The sequence below is a fragment of the Manis javanica genome, chromosome 1 (genome assembly GCF_040802235.1).
Source record: "Manis javanica isolate MJ-LG chromosome 1, MJ_LKY, whole genome shotgun sequence".
Classification (NCBI taxonomy): Eukaryota; Metazoa; Chordata; class Mammalia; order Pholidota; family Manidae; genus Manis; species Manis javanica.
In genome coordinates this window covers 223,768,645-223,782,885 of record NC_133156.1, presented here as the reverse complement: position 1 = coordinate 223,782,885, position 14,241 = coordinate 223,768,645, and the positions used below count along the sequence as shown (strand labels likewise).

At 51.2% G+C, this 14,241-nt stretch overlaps 1 protein-coding gene across 3 annotated transcripts in view; it reads right to left on the bottom strand.

The window, feature by feature from the left end:
• The window catches only part of ADCY3 (adenylate cyclase 3), an 80,690-nt gene that overhangs the window by 1,609 nt on the left and 64,840 nt on the right, over nucleotides 1-14,241 (bottom strand). For all 3 annotated transcript variants that reach the window (XM_037005554.2, XM_037005555.2, XM_037005556.2), the window contains 12 exons: nucleotides 12,001-12,129; nucleotides 10,344-10,486; nucleotides 10,049-10,210; nucleotides 8,352-8,439; nucleotides 7,451-7,567; nucleotides 5,395-5,654; nucleotides 5,064-5,129; nucleotides 3,635-3,716; nucleotides 2,946-3,104; nucleotides 2,330-2,476; nucleotides 1,706-1,825; nucleotides 663-786 (listed from right to left, as the gene is read on the bottom strand). In XM_037005554.2, the coding sequence (XP_036861449.1) occupies nucleotides 663-786; nucleotides 1,706-1,825; nucleotides 2,330-2,476; nucleotides 2,946-3,104; nucleotides 3,635-3,716; nucleotides 5,064-5,129; nucleotides 5,395-5,654; nucleotides 7,451-7,567; nucleotides 8,352-8,439; nucleotides 10,049-10,210; nucleotides 10,344-10,486; nucleotides 12,001-12,129 (1,597 nt within the window). The remainder of the gene's footprint in view (nucleotides 1-662; nucleotides 787-1,705; nucleotides 1,826-2,329; nucleotides 2,477-2,945; nucleotides 3,105-3,634; nucleotides 3,717-5,063; nucleotides 5,130-5,394; nucleotides 5,655-7,450; nucleotides 7,568-8,351; nucleotides 8,440-10,048; nucleotides 10,211-10,343; nucleotides 10,487-12,000; nucleotides 12,130-14,241) is intronic.

Below are 14,241 nucleotides of genomic sequence, written 5' to 3'. Positions count from 1 at the left end.
CTAGAGTAGAGGAAAAAAATTCAGCACAGCCCTGTGTCCAGCTTTGTCCTGACCAGCTCTCAGAGAACTTGCCACCTGATCCCAACCACAAAGTTATTTACACATCACATTCCTCAGTAAGCTTATCCTGTAAGCTACTGGAGGGCAGAAATCATTTCTCCCATTTAATCTGCCCTCACTATGTACTTGGCAAATATCAGCAATTCCCAAGGTGCTAATTTACCCAGTACTCAAATGGCCAGTTTCTTCACACAGACCTGGTACTTCATGTCTCCTGTGACCTCATCCAGAAAGGGTGAGACCCCCTTTTCAGTAGGAGAAATGAGGTGACATCAACTCCTCTAACAGGAAGAAGTGAGCATGCATGCCAAGCCTTCAGAAGGTAAGACTCCTTGGAAAGGTACACAAACTGACTTCCCAGCCAATTAAAAAGGAAGGCTGTCGTGAGCAGCTTGGGCCAGGCAGAGCCAACCATCATTTCATTAGTCAGATTATGGGTTTGATCATCTAGAAGAGACAACTTTGAAGACACTAAAGGTCCCTTCTGGCTTTGAGGGTGACTCCCCAACTTAAATGCCCCAGGGTCTTGTGAGCTGGTCCTTCCTGCTGATGTGTTGCGTCCCTGCATCTGATGCAGTAGCAGGCAAGCCCAGAGCCCTTACCTATACGCAGCATGAAGTTGTTGAAAGACTGGTTGTTGATGTTGGTAAGTGTGTCCTTCATGGCCAGTGCGAAGTCCGCCAGATCAGCCAGGTGCTGCCAGCGCTCCTTGTCTGACTTTTCCTCCTGTAAGAGACCAGCAGAGGTAGCACTGGGAGCCAGTCCGGGTGTGACCGTAGCACCTGCTCACCCTTTTCCCAACATGCTGGAAGTGAATACCTATTCTGGTTGTTATAAAGGCCTCCTCCTCCACTTCTTCCCACACAGGAGTCAGTGACCTTTTTAGCTCTAACTTGTCACTGATGGAGTTCACCCGGGTCCCTCAGGGAAGTGGTGGGGAAGACAAGTCCTACCAATCCAGTTGCTTCCTGCCTGTCCTATCTCATTGCCACCTTGGCTGATACCTAGCCTTTAAATTTGGGGTAGTTGTCCTCATTTTGATTCCTCAACTAGGTTATAAGTTGGTTGAGAACCTATCTTAACTAAATTTCTTTAACCTCATCCATAAAACGGGGATGGCAAGAGTACTTAGATCACAAAACCATTGTAAGATAAGATAGGAACATACTGTTTTAAGAATAGCCCTTGCGACTAGGTCCCCCACAGCTCATTTCCTCTCCTTCTGGTATCTAAACAGAACTGAATTCACTTAGCAAAAGAAGAGGCTGTTAGTGAGTTCTAAAGATTCTCCTTTTCTAACAAAACTGCTTCCCAATCTGGACGTTTTCATTATTAACATAATTGCATAGATGGTTTCTGCTCCTCCAGTCTTAAAGAAGTATGGCGTGTTAAGAGGGCCTGGCCTCAGCTGTGAAACAGCAGTGGGGTTGTGGGAGCCCCATTCACTCTGCTGATTAAACATAGTAAGCCCAAGTCTAAATTTGCATTGCGTGGTGCTAGTGGTGTGTGCAACCCCTTCACCCGACAGTACTTAATGTCAGCCATCCTTGTGACTCCTCGCCTTGCATGTGCTGGGTGTGGCTGCCCCGTGCTGCCTCAGGAGGCAGAGCCCCATCTCCTCTCTGGCTGTTGAGGGGGCCGCTACCTTGTTGGAGCTGGTAAAGCCGTTGGTGTTGACATCTGGGGTGACTCCTGAAGCTGCCATATAGGTGCTGCCAATGGTTTTGATCTTGGTGATGACCCGGAATTTGGGATTGTCCAGGAGCTGAGACCAGAATTTAAAAACAGAACTGTCAGCACAGTTAAGGGAGACATAAGCCAACGGAATGGCAGATGTAACCCGCAAGCCATCCAAGAGATGCTTTCCTAAAAAGCTTTATTCTGCATGGTCCTGAGCAAACTTTTGATTTCCACAATCTTAATATTGGAATGAAATTGCCAAGGGTGGTTGAGCACATATGTAAAAGCACTTTCTTTGGTATGCAGTGTTTACTGAGCCTGAATTTGATGGTAGAAGGATTCAGAGGGGCCTTGGGATCTTCTTTGGGGCAGTCCTTATCCAGTGAACTTGCAGGTGATTTCCCAGGCCCCTACTTCACCCCTCAGACGCAGCATTGCCAGATGGCTGCCAATGCCCGTACATTATGAGGAAGGACTTATATGGAAAAATAGCAGCTAGTGATTCCACCACTTTGACTTCTGTAGCCTGTCATGAGATGTAATCTGGAATAAGCTGGCTTTGTAGCAGATGGGGGTGGGGGACACTCACAGAGTCAAAATCTGAGATGATCTCATTGAGGAAGCGCAGACATTCAATGCCACCATTATTGATGCTCTCTTCTGTGTAGAAGTCAGCAAAGTTGGGCAGGGAGGCAAACATGACTCCAATCTCATCGTAAGACTGGCTATACAGCTCCTAGAGAGGCAGAGCCAGAGAACTCAGGTTCATTCCTGTAGCAGGTTATTTAATCAGTCTTCCGCACTCGTGATAGGTGCACTCAGCGTTTTGGACACACACATCTCCCAGGTTATCCCAACTCTGAATTACGAGAAAGCAGCTCATCATGACTGAGTAAAGAGCCACTCTAGTACCTGTACAGCCCCTATGAAAAGGGGGCTGTGGGGTTGGGAAGTGAGGCATTGGAACCTGGCTTTGTGAGAAGATGACCGCTGACAGAAACATGGGTTCTAGTTAAGGCCTCACCTTCTGAAATGGGGCCTCACAGAGATGTGTGGCCCACAGAAACAGTGCAGCCTGTAGCATGCCCTTTACTTAAAGCCTGTGGGATTCCTCATTCCTGTTGTGGTTGCTGGTTAGGTCCAGCCCTACCTGGGCCCACACACACCCTCAGGGCTCCCGGCTACAGCACAAGACTGCCCCTTACCTCATCTCTCTTCTTGGACCCCAAGAAGTGGCGTGCCACGTGCTCTGGCAGCATGTTGGCCACCAAGGCTTCGTTCCAGCGTCGCATCTCGTAGACACGTTCCTTCTGGTCATGGACCTCAATCTTCCATAAGAACAGTGTCCGTGCCAGTTTTTCCACCTGTAGACACAAGCAAGGAGTGTGCTCTAAACCGGCCATTCGAAGGAAAGATGAGAAACAGGAACTTGAATGGAGGGGGTTCCAGGTGGAAAACTGGAAGGAAAATGGCTAAATGACAAGGGAAATAAGACACAGAAAGATCCACTTAATCACAAAAGGTTGCCCTCACAGCTCAGTGGGGAATCCCAGCCTCTCATAATAGCACAGGTTTAAGACCTGGGTCTGTGGGGCCTCCTAGCCCAGGGAGGAGTCTCCATTTCCAGCAGGCTCCTTTTGGCCAAGAAGTGGCTGGGGAAGACTGTGTTTTCCTGGCAAACCACTGGGTGGCACTTGAGCTAACATGGAGCAGGGAGTCCCTTGCATGGATAAATCCATCCTCTTGAAGAAGCCAAAAAATGGGGAAGGTGGTGACTTATCAGGGTCATGCTAGGTAAAGGAAACCAGCATTCCTAGGAGTTCTGGGACTGCTGCTCAGGAGGCCCGGATAGGGTAGCGAGCAAAAGCAGAGAGGAGCGTGTGCAGATACTCACGTGGCGGGAGAAGTAGTACAAGCTCAGCATCACGATGAAGATCATCACTGTCATTGAGTACTTCGAAGGCATCAGGGGCAGCCTGCGGGGCAGAGGGTGTGTCGACCAAGAGAGCATGTGCTGCCCTCGTGGAGTGGAGTTTATTCTCTAACAGGTCGTGCACTTCCCTGACACCCGAAGCCTCAGGAACTTCCCAGCTTCTCACCCGTCTGCACACCAAGTCCGGACACGTGCACTTGGCAGGAAAGCTTCCTTAGGTCATTGGGCTCCGAAAGGCCAACCAGCTCTGCCCCTCCCGGTTGCACCTGGACTCCCTGCCAGGGCTGCTCCCCACATGTGTAATCATCGCCGCTTCACCTGACCGAGCCCAGAGGGGCTGAGCAGCAGCAGCACACTCACAAGACCAGGGCAGCTTACTGTGCCTTTTGCTAATCAGACTTCTTATTGTGTGGAGCTATCATTTTCATTACCATGTAGTAGCATAGTATATGAATATACCATAATTTACATAATTTACCTTTAATGTGATTTGTGCCTATTTGTTTTGGATGTTACAGTACATGGCTGTTATGGACATTCTTGTACATATATCCTAGGATATGTATATGCATTTCTTTAAGGTATATATATAGCAATGGAATTACTAGGTCATAGTGATTATTTTCAACTTTTAACTCCAAGTGGTTTTCTAAAGTGGTCGTTCTAATTTATCAGGAGGGTATGAGTTCTACTGTACTTGATATTATCAGTCTCCTTAATTCTTGTCAGACGGGTATGTGAGGGTCTTTCATTGTGATCTTAATTTGCATTCCCTTGGTGACTTGAATGCCTTTCATTTATAGATTTCTTCTTTTGTGAAGGACCTATTTGAGTCTTCCATTAAATAATCTGTTTTTTAAAAAACTTACTTGAAGGTCTAGTCAAGTCACTGAATCATAAAGTTCTAAAACTTAGAGCTATAAGTGACCTTGGAGAACTTCTAACCCACTGTCCTATTTAAGAGGTGAACCTGAGACTCAGGAAAACTGGCCTGCCTGCAGCCCCACACAGAAGCGCTGCAGCCAGACGACAGTCCAGGTCCTGGAGTCGAATGCAGTGTTCTTCCCTCCTCGTTTTACTGCCGTCTGCCCTGGCAGCCAGTTAAGTGCTGCTGTCATCCGTTTGACTGCTTCTCTCTCCGGCTCAGCCCGGCCTCTCTCCCAGCGCCCCCTAGCCCGCCACTGCTCTCCCGGCTGTGTGCCCTTTGACTCAGCACAAGCTGGGATGGCCAGGTCCCTGCCACAGTCACGCCGCCTCTGCTCCAGCCCTCCTACAGAATCACTCCTCTAACGTGAGCATCCCACATCACATCCCTTTGGAGGGGTCTGGCCATAGGGCTTTGGCCAAGGGAAATGAATGTGGACCAGGAGAGGAAAACAGCCACCCTTACCTGTTAGTGCCGTTGAGCCCAGGGGTGAGAAATACCTGCATCTTCTCTAAAGCGACTACAGGAAAGCTGTTGAACAGGTAAGAGCACAGTCAGGCCCCATCTGGGTACAAACACTCAGGTAGCCTAAGTCTTCCACTCATCAAGAATGGAAAGGATCTGTTGTGGGATCACAACCAACCAGTGGCTCCTCTGAGAAGCCGTGAGCCCAGATTCCCATACCAGTTTTTGATGAGCTTTATAGACAGCCCCCTCAGAGTGAGCCCGTGATGCTGCAATGGGGACTTGCTGGGTGGGGGAAGGGGATCAGATCCCCAAACTGGCTTCATCTTACTCATGTTCCTGGAAACGTTTGCGGTCATATTCATCAAAGATGGGGCACCAGGCATAGATGTTGATGACAGCCACAGCACCCGACACAAGCAGCATGAGCGTGAGCTTCACCATGTGGCTGACCTGCACCAGCATGATGGTGGCGATGAGGGACAGCACAGCGACATAGCTGTAATACTTGGGGTTCTCCATGCAGCCATCCTCCACCTGCATCGCTGTAGTGCCGTTGCTGGGGCCTGTGTAGTACTGGAGGCAGCTAAGCTGGAGCCAGGACCACGGGGTGGGGGAGACATGGGGTGCAAGGAACAGCAGACGGGTCAGACAGCTGTGCCACGGCAATGTGCACTTGCTGCCACTTCCCACAGCTCCCTCAGAAACACTGAGAAAGAAGGGAAATTTCCCCAGGAATAGTAGCAAAAGCTAGTAATTCCTACCAAGAGCTTAAACATACTTGATGCTTATGAAATTTCTGAGTTGTTTAGCATTGTCACCTTTGAAAACTCAGGCTGGATCTGCCTTAAGTAGCGTGTTTGGCAAGTGGTAAAGCCAGAGGGAGGGGTTCAATATTTAGGTTTCAAGTACAATATAATCTTGCCCACATCACACTATTGCCTGAAGGGGAGCTGTGGGGCTGCAGTGAATCCCCAGCTCACAGCTTCACTGATGGCAGCCAGGCTCTGCTCAAACACTTCCATGTCTGGAGTCTGGTCACCAGCCCACTGTTGGCAGATGTGATCACTAGCAAGTGCCACCTATTAACCAAACTTTCTGTTCACTTCTACCCACTGGAGCTTGTCTGGCTTTTGGAAGGTTCTCAGCATGCAATCCTAGCATGTGAAAAGTTTTCATACCTCCATAGTTTGTCACCACTCCACTAGCAACAGGATCTCCAGGTATTCCCCCCCCCCAGTGTCCTTGACCCTCTTAATGCTCCCCAGACCTGGGCACCAGGCTGCACGTGTTCTCACAAGTAAGGGGCCCAAAGCACTTCTTCCCTGTGCTGTAGGCACCATGCCGTCTCAGGGCTTGTTCGGTTCTGGAGCTCCTAACTTCCTCTAGCTGGACTTAGATCAGTCAGCCTTAGGGCTTTTACACTTACATCGCTACCAGATAAGTCCCCATGCTGAGTTTTTTCCTGTGCTTCAGTGGTTAAAGAAAATTAAGTAATGATGTAACACTGTATTTGAAAAAAGCAGGACTTTTAAGAGTGTATATAGCACCACCACAATTGGGGGAGCGTGGGGACTGATGAGGACATTGGTGACAGAACCAAGCCCTCAATGCTCAATAAACGATGGGTGGCTCTATGTTAATAGATCTGGGCTTCCAGCTGCTGCCCTTTCTCCCCAGGAGAGCATTTGGCTGCCCCCGCGGGGACCTGCAGCTTCTCCCTGAACTAGAGAGCAGAGAATTTGTGCTCTGTGAAGCTGCTGTCGCCAGTAACCCACCTCCAGGAAGAGCTGGTCATGTTCAGATGGATGGAGAGCAAACAGGAGCACTCCTTCAGTGGAATAGGCTTGCCTCCCTGGTTCTGACGGAGACCTGACACTAGGCACACTGTCGGATACTGATGAGCAATGTGCCCCTAAGCAGTGACTGGCAGGAGGAAAACAGGGTTGGGATTTACAACGGCTTCGGGTCCTGACTGTCACTCATTGGCTGTGTGACTTAAGACAAGTGAACTAACCTCTCTGAGCCTTAGTTTCTTTATAAGAAACTGCAGATAATGATACCAACCCTCTTGGTATTATTAATTCATTAAACCAAAGACTAAATGAGTCATCATCTGTGAAGCAGCTAGCACAGGACCTGGTGCACAGTTGGGCTTCCAGACTCTGGGAGAGCGGGAGCTAGGGAAACAAATCTGTCTCCCAGGTTTCCTGGGGTGAAGACCCCCTCTGTTTGGCCAGGATGATCTTTAGGAACCTCAGTGCTACTCCAAACCTGTGCCTGGTGGTGGAGGAACTGGTTGACAAATTGCTCATGCTGGCCAATGCGGAAGCCTTCCTCCACTGACAGCAGGGGGTGTCCCTTCAGCCAGGACAGCAGGAGCTCACCATGTCCACGACGTTCGCCATCACCAGAATGAAGATGGCTAACATGGCCCAGGTGTTCCTGGCCCAGCGGGTCCGGTCGATCCAAGTTGAGAAGGCCACAAGCTTCTTGGGAAAGGCCTAGAAGGAATGGATTTTCAAGAGGCAGTAGGCTTTGACAGCCTTCTCTCCTGTAATCATGACTGCTGATGACTGGATGCTCCCACACTTCCCAGGAACCTAAACAGCAGTGCTCAGCGTGTCACTCTAGGCCAGTCCTACTCAAGAAACTTGTGCAACTCCCAGCTTCCCAATACCAGGGCCCTTTTCAGAGCAGACAGCCCAGCGCAGGAGGCTGTGGGCAGCCCTAGCCAGTGATATGCCCCCTCCCTGAATACCAAGCAGCAAGGTCAGGTCGGGGAACAATTCTCAGGGCCAGCTGGCTTTGCCTGGCTACTCCTGCCTTTCCTGAGGCAGTATGCTTGAATCCTCCAAGTTATCTGGCAAGCCACCTACCAGGTTGGTTTTCCTAAAACACAGCTTTTCCCTTGTCATTCTGACCAAAAACTTGGTGTCACCCCAGTCCTTACAGTAGAAAGTCTCAATTCCTTTGGCTTTCACAATTCTGCACCATTGTGGCCTACACGCCTCCCAGCTGGGCCTTCACTGCTCTTCTACCCCGACTTTGGCTTCCTCACCCATGCACACTCCAGCACAGAGCCGGCCCCAGTGGGCACTCAGCCGGTGTGAATGAATGGCTGTGTGTGGAATGAATGGACGAATGGGCAGATGCCTGAACCTAACAGAAGACAGTCTGTCTGCAAGGATCTGACAAGATGCACAACTCTGTCAGTCAATACCCCTTTTCTCAGGGAGTGCTGCTCACTCCCAGGGGGCCTCTGAGCCCCAGGGAAGCACCACTTACCCGGGGGAAGATGGCAGCCAGGGAGCAGATCGTCAGGATCAGCAGCAGAGCCTCCCCAACCACGAAGGTCACATAGTTTGTCATCAGCCTGTAGCAGGGAGAAGACTATCAGAGAGGTAGTAGGGCTGGGTGAGGGCCAGGAGCGGAGAGGAGACAGGAGAAGGGCAGGCCCTCTGGGCTGCACCAGGAAATCAGCACTGTCCGCCACATAGACAGTAAAGAGGTCCCACAAGGGGTGCCAGCTGAGCAGGGCCTGGGAATGTAGCAGGCATCTCCCAGAGCAGGGCAGACCCAGGTGTCCTGGGCACCAGAGCCCAGCAAAAACATGGGAAGGGATTCTTAGGAACGAGCACTGCCACGTGGCTGTGAGGAAAGTGGAGAGCGTGGGACTGAATAGCTCCCCTGCTTAGTCACCCTGTGACAATTGCACAGAGCTTCCCAGTTGACAGGGTCCTTTCGCGTCCATGTCGTCTTGTTAACTGAGCAACTTGCTGTCTCCAAATCCTCCAGCCCCTTCTCACCCACATCCCATCTGGTTTCACTCCAAGCACTCTTCCCAAGAGCCCAGAACCCTCTGTGCTGCCAGCCCAGTGCCTGATTCTTGGTCTCCTCTACCACTCCTTCAGGTCTTTACTGAAACATCACTGTCGGTGAGGCCTGCTCTGACATCCTATATAAACGCAAATGAAACAAAATTAAATGCCGCCAGCATTCCCATCTCCCTCACTGTACTTTTATCCCTATCTGGGTACATAGTCTGATTGTGTAACTGTTTACTTTTGTCTTCCCCTCCTAGAGATGTAAGTTACACCAGAGCAGGGGCTTTTGTATGTGTGTTCATTGTATATCCCTGGACTTTAGTGCCAGGCATGATGTAGACAGTAAAATGTGAAGTGACTGAATGAATTTTGATCCTCAACAGCCCCGAGAGTTAGCTAGGCCAGGTACGAGCATCTTCAGATGATGCTCAGCTCATCTTCAGCTTTACAGATGAGTAGACTCCAGGAATCCTTGTGACTCACCAAGGCCATAAGCAAGCAGGCGAGGAAGCCGAGTCCGGAACCTAGGACAGTGACTGAGTCCAAGGCCCTTTGCGGTTCCCCACATGGCCACTGGGACGGGGCTCCGCCCCGGCTCCTTCCTGCTGGGGAGCCCTGGACAGTGGTGAGCTGCTGGCGGGCCCGGGGGAGTGAGGGGTCACCCGCCAACAACGGGGGCAAGGGCTCCACGACACCCCCCTTGCCCGGAAGATCCACTGCTGTTACAGGGACCCGTCTGCGCCCACAGCCTGAAACTGTCTTTACTGAGATGAGCCAAGGAAGGGAACCTGATTGGCCTTGGTGCCCGCGGTTGAGAAGTGTCCAAGCCTCCGTCTCCTGTCCCCAAACCACGCGGGCCCATTGAGCCAAGGTCCCCATCCTCCCGGACCCTTCTGTCCCTCGGCTCTCTCAGCCCTGGTATGATCCCTATTTTAATGCCAATGCTATTCTGGAACCAGGGGGCAGAGCAAAGGGATGGTCCTAGCACTCCCTTGGCCTGAGGTCGGCTGGGGCTGTTCCAGTGGGGGCGAGGGACAGAGACCAGGCCTGTACCTCAACATCAGGCCGAGCTGAGGCGCCCACATCCCCGATGCCTCTCGCCTAGGAGCTCGTTGCCTTCCGCCCTCTCTGGCCTACCAGCTCCTATACCCCCCTCACCAGGGGTCGATGAGTGTCTCCACCAGGGCCGTACAGAGCAGGACCACGCAGGAGCAGCTGAAGGCCGCCCCGCTCTGCTTTTCCTTCTCCACCGAGTAACGAGTTTCCATCTCAGGGTCCATGAACCGCATGGATAGGAGGAAGGTGTTTCTCTTCTTCACTCTGCAGTGGAAACAAGCCCTAAATGCCCCCTGTGCCTCAGCCTGTCAGGAGGAGGCCATGTGAGGACGACTGACTTCCTGAGCCACAGGCTGGGGCCCGAGAAGTGGGCCAGGAGGTGCACAGGGCCACTCACTCCTGGGCAGACTCCCGCTCGAGCAGGGCTTCGCTGAGCAGCTGGTTGAGCTCATGCTCATCCTCAGAGGCGTCCACCACTCTGTCTGCCAGGTCCTGCAGGCGCAGCCTCCGGCGTGGATTGGGGAAGGCGGGGGTGTCGGCCTACAAGGCAGTGTAGTGAATTGGGGGAGGGGTTGGGGAAAGACGGGGCAGTGCAGGGCAAGGGGGACAAAAGGGCCCGCAGTCACAAGGACTAACCCCTTGGCTCTGAAAACCACCCCCAGGCAAAGACTTCTCAGGGATGGACATGGCTCCATCCTGAAGCCACATCCTTCCTGGCTTCCCTGGGACCCCAGGTTCCCGGCCTGTGGTCCCTAACAGGCTCTGCGGTGATCACCCACTGACAGCAGCAGCATTGGGCAGCAGCCACCTGGCTCCCAAGCCGGGGACCTGCAAGTGTAAGACTGCTGCTGAGCGGACGGATGCAGTCCCGGCCCATCCTGCCAGGAGGAGGCGTGTCACCACCAATCAGGCCGGTGCGCCCTGGGCTGAAGGGAGCTCTTGAAGAAGCTCACATCTAGTTTTTGGGAGGATATCGGGAAAGTCATGGAGAGAAAGGACCATCCTTGTCATGGGTTGGGGAGGCTGGGGTACATGTAACCATTTTTACTCCCAGACACATAGGAAAATCGTCAACTCCAAAAATATTAACCCAGACAGTGATTATACAGCCATCCACCCCAAAAATAATTTGAGACTGGGCACGTTAGGGCTGTCTGTTGTATCTGGAAGCCAGAACCAAGACACCTGTAAGCTCAGGTGGCTAATGGTTGACAATTTGACTCCATATAATCCATGCTCCTCCAGCCCTGTTTTCTTCTCTGTAAAATGATGTGGATGGTCTGTTCCAATACCATGACCCTCTATCCCTGAGGCATATCCTGGAGCAGTGTGACACTGGCTAATTATTAGGACATGCAAAAATCACAGGCTGCTAAAACTCTGTCCTTCTGTTAGTGAGTTACACCAAGTCTGTATTTCCACTTTCAAGAAAGTCACAATAGGGAAAAGTTACTAAATGTTGTGGTGCCCAAGAAAGCTTCAGTTTCCTTTCAGCCCTGTGTGCCTTCTTGTTCTCCAGCACCTGGTCTCAGGCACCAGGGGCAGGTCATCTTCCCTTGCAGAGTGAGAGGCCATGCTGCCAGCAGTTCCGGCAGCCTCAGCAAATAGATCCCCATTTCATAGCACTGGCCTTTATCAATGAATATGCATGCCCAGGGAACTCTAGTCATGGACAGATGCTGGATGCTCCCCCAAGATGAACCCTGCCCTAGGGAGACAACATGCTAATTCCTCAGGAAGCCCCCCTGTGCCCAGGCCTTGTGGCGTTCAGGCCTGGCCAGAGAGGGGAGTACACCCACAAACCTACAGGGTGCTGGGACATGGAAGCCAGACAAGGCCTCAGAGGTGAGCACCTGCCTCCTCTGACCTGACCACCCCCGCCCCATGTAATTGACAAGGAGACAGTGGGGCCAAGTGGGAGGGGACCTATCCAAGAGAAGGAGCAGCGCCTAGGCCAGTGGCCAGGCCCCCTGCTCCCAGCCCAGGACTCCTCTGACAGCAACTTCTGCCTCCCCGCCCCTTACCGGCACCTGGGCCCTCAGCCCTGCACGTACCTGGGCACCTGGTTCCTCAGTCTCCTCTGAGGAAGAACCAGTGTTGTGGGCGCTCCCATTAGGCTCCTTGGTCTCGATGAGGGCAGGGGAGCTGGGCTTTGAGGAAGCTGGTGCTCCATTCGGCAGGGCCTGCCGTGGAGAGGAGTGGCCATCAGAGACCCCAGACACTGCCAGCTGCCCAGCCCAGCCTGTCATTGGTGGGCCCATCAGTCTGGAATCTTCCCATTACAGTTCAGAAGCCTTGTAGACAGAAATTTCTCCATCCAATTCCTCCTCTAGAACACTGATTTTAAAATGCTACAATTTTCTAGTATTCATTTCTACTATTTCATTGACAGAGTAAATTAAACACTAACACAAGGAGACAGTCAGTCCATTCACTCATTTAACAAGTGTTTACTGAGTCCCCAAGTGACAGGAATTGTTCTAACTCCTGGGGATACAGACAAAATGTCCTGACCTCAAGGGCTCACATTCTAGATAGGAAAGGAAGATGAGAGCAAAATAGATAAGCAGGATGATCACAGTGCATAAGAAGAGAGTAAGTCCTCCGGAGAAAGATGAAGCAGGAAAGGGTTATGGAGACTGTAGGGGAGGGTGACCGTGGGGAGGTGTCACTGTGAAGATGGCAGTTCAGCAAAGGACTGAAGGAGCAAATCATGTAGCTCTCCAGGGCTGGGGGTTCAGGGAGAAGGAAAGAGCTGGTGCAAAGGCCCTGGAACAGGCGGGTGCCTGGAGCACCTGAGCAACAGCCAGGAGGCCGGCGCCACTGGAGCAGAGTGGTGGAAGGGGAGCAGGCAGCGCGGCTGGCTGGGTGGGGACTTTGGCTTTTCCTGAGTGAGATGGGAGACCCGCAGGGTTCTGAACAGCAGAGTGGCGTGATTTCACTTAACATTTTAGCAGGATCACTCTGACTGCTGGGGCAGCAGGGCAGGGCCAAAGCGGGACGGCTGGCTGGAGACCACTCAGCGGGCCAGGCCTGAGGGGACAGTGGCTCGGGTGGGGATGATGGCTGCGGGGCGGAGGCTGGAGGATCGGAGCCCTGCCCTGCGTCACGGACTGTAAAGAGAATGGCCAAAGGTGTCTTCGGAGTCTGGGGGCTGAGCAGTTACAAAGCATGGAGCTGCGGCCCTCAAAGGCTAGAATATGCAAAGGAATAAATCACCTCACAACCATGTTAAAAGTGTCCAGCTCTACAATGATTAAAGAAATAAGACTAGAATAGTGCAACATGCTGGTTTCATCTTTCAAATGCATGAAGATGAGAGTGAGTGAAGAGCCTGTCAGGGACGGGTGTACCCAGGAGCATGGAGTGAGTGAGGGCAGGCAAAGGGTAAGCTCTTATGTATAGCACCTTTGACCCTGCATTCCCTCGTCGAGAACTTGTTCCCCAGGTAGAGACACTGAGAAATGGTTACAGTTAATTTTATAAAAATGGTGAAAACCTGGATTGCCTCAAAACATCAGTGAAAGAAGTTTTGAAAAGAGAACAGCATCTATGTTCCCATTAGAAATGGTGCTGGTTCATTTGTCCAATGGAGCATTTAAATGAATTCTAACTTTGATTCTTCCGACAGCTCCCGCCTCTGCCCCTTTCCTGCACAGGAAGCTTCAGGGCTGGGCCCGGTGGCCCACAGCACAGAGCCATTCCAGCTCACCCAGAGCTGCTGGGCTCCTGCTTTAAGCTATATGCCAGAACTCAACTTCTCTGGCTTGAAATTTGAATAATGACTCAGGCACAACAGCTTCACAAAGACAGATCTGCTGAGACGCCCTGGGCCTCAGTTGCCTCATCCGTGACCCTTCCGGGAGGGTCAGGTACCAAGAACAACTGATTCGAATTATATGCCACACAAGGGTTATTACTACAATAAGAAAGCAAAACAAAATACAAGATTAGAACAAACAAGAATGAGTGTTGTTGTTACCACAAAGACATATTTCACTGCTACTCTGTGACTTGAAGGTGGTCCCTAGTAAAACCAAAAATTTTTTAAAGGAAAAGCATTTATCAATTTATTAAACATGTTATTTGCCCATGATTATAAATCCTATCACTTCACAAAGATAGCTGATTTCTTAAATTACTGGCAACTACTGTCTTGTAGAAATAGCTTAAAAGATATATTTTAAATTTCTTCTAGTGAATATATTGAAGTTCTGCATCTAGCACTCTTAAAAATATGAATGATGTGTTAATTTTGTGGCAAGGTCAAGTCTTACTTATGTCATGGGGTTCTA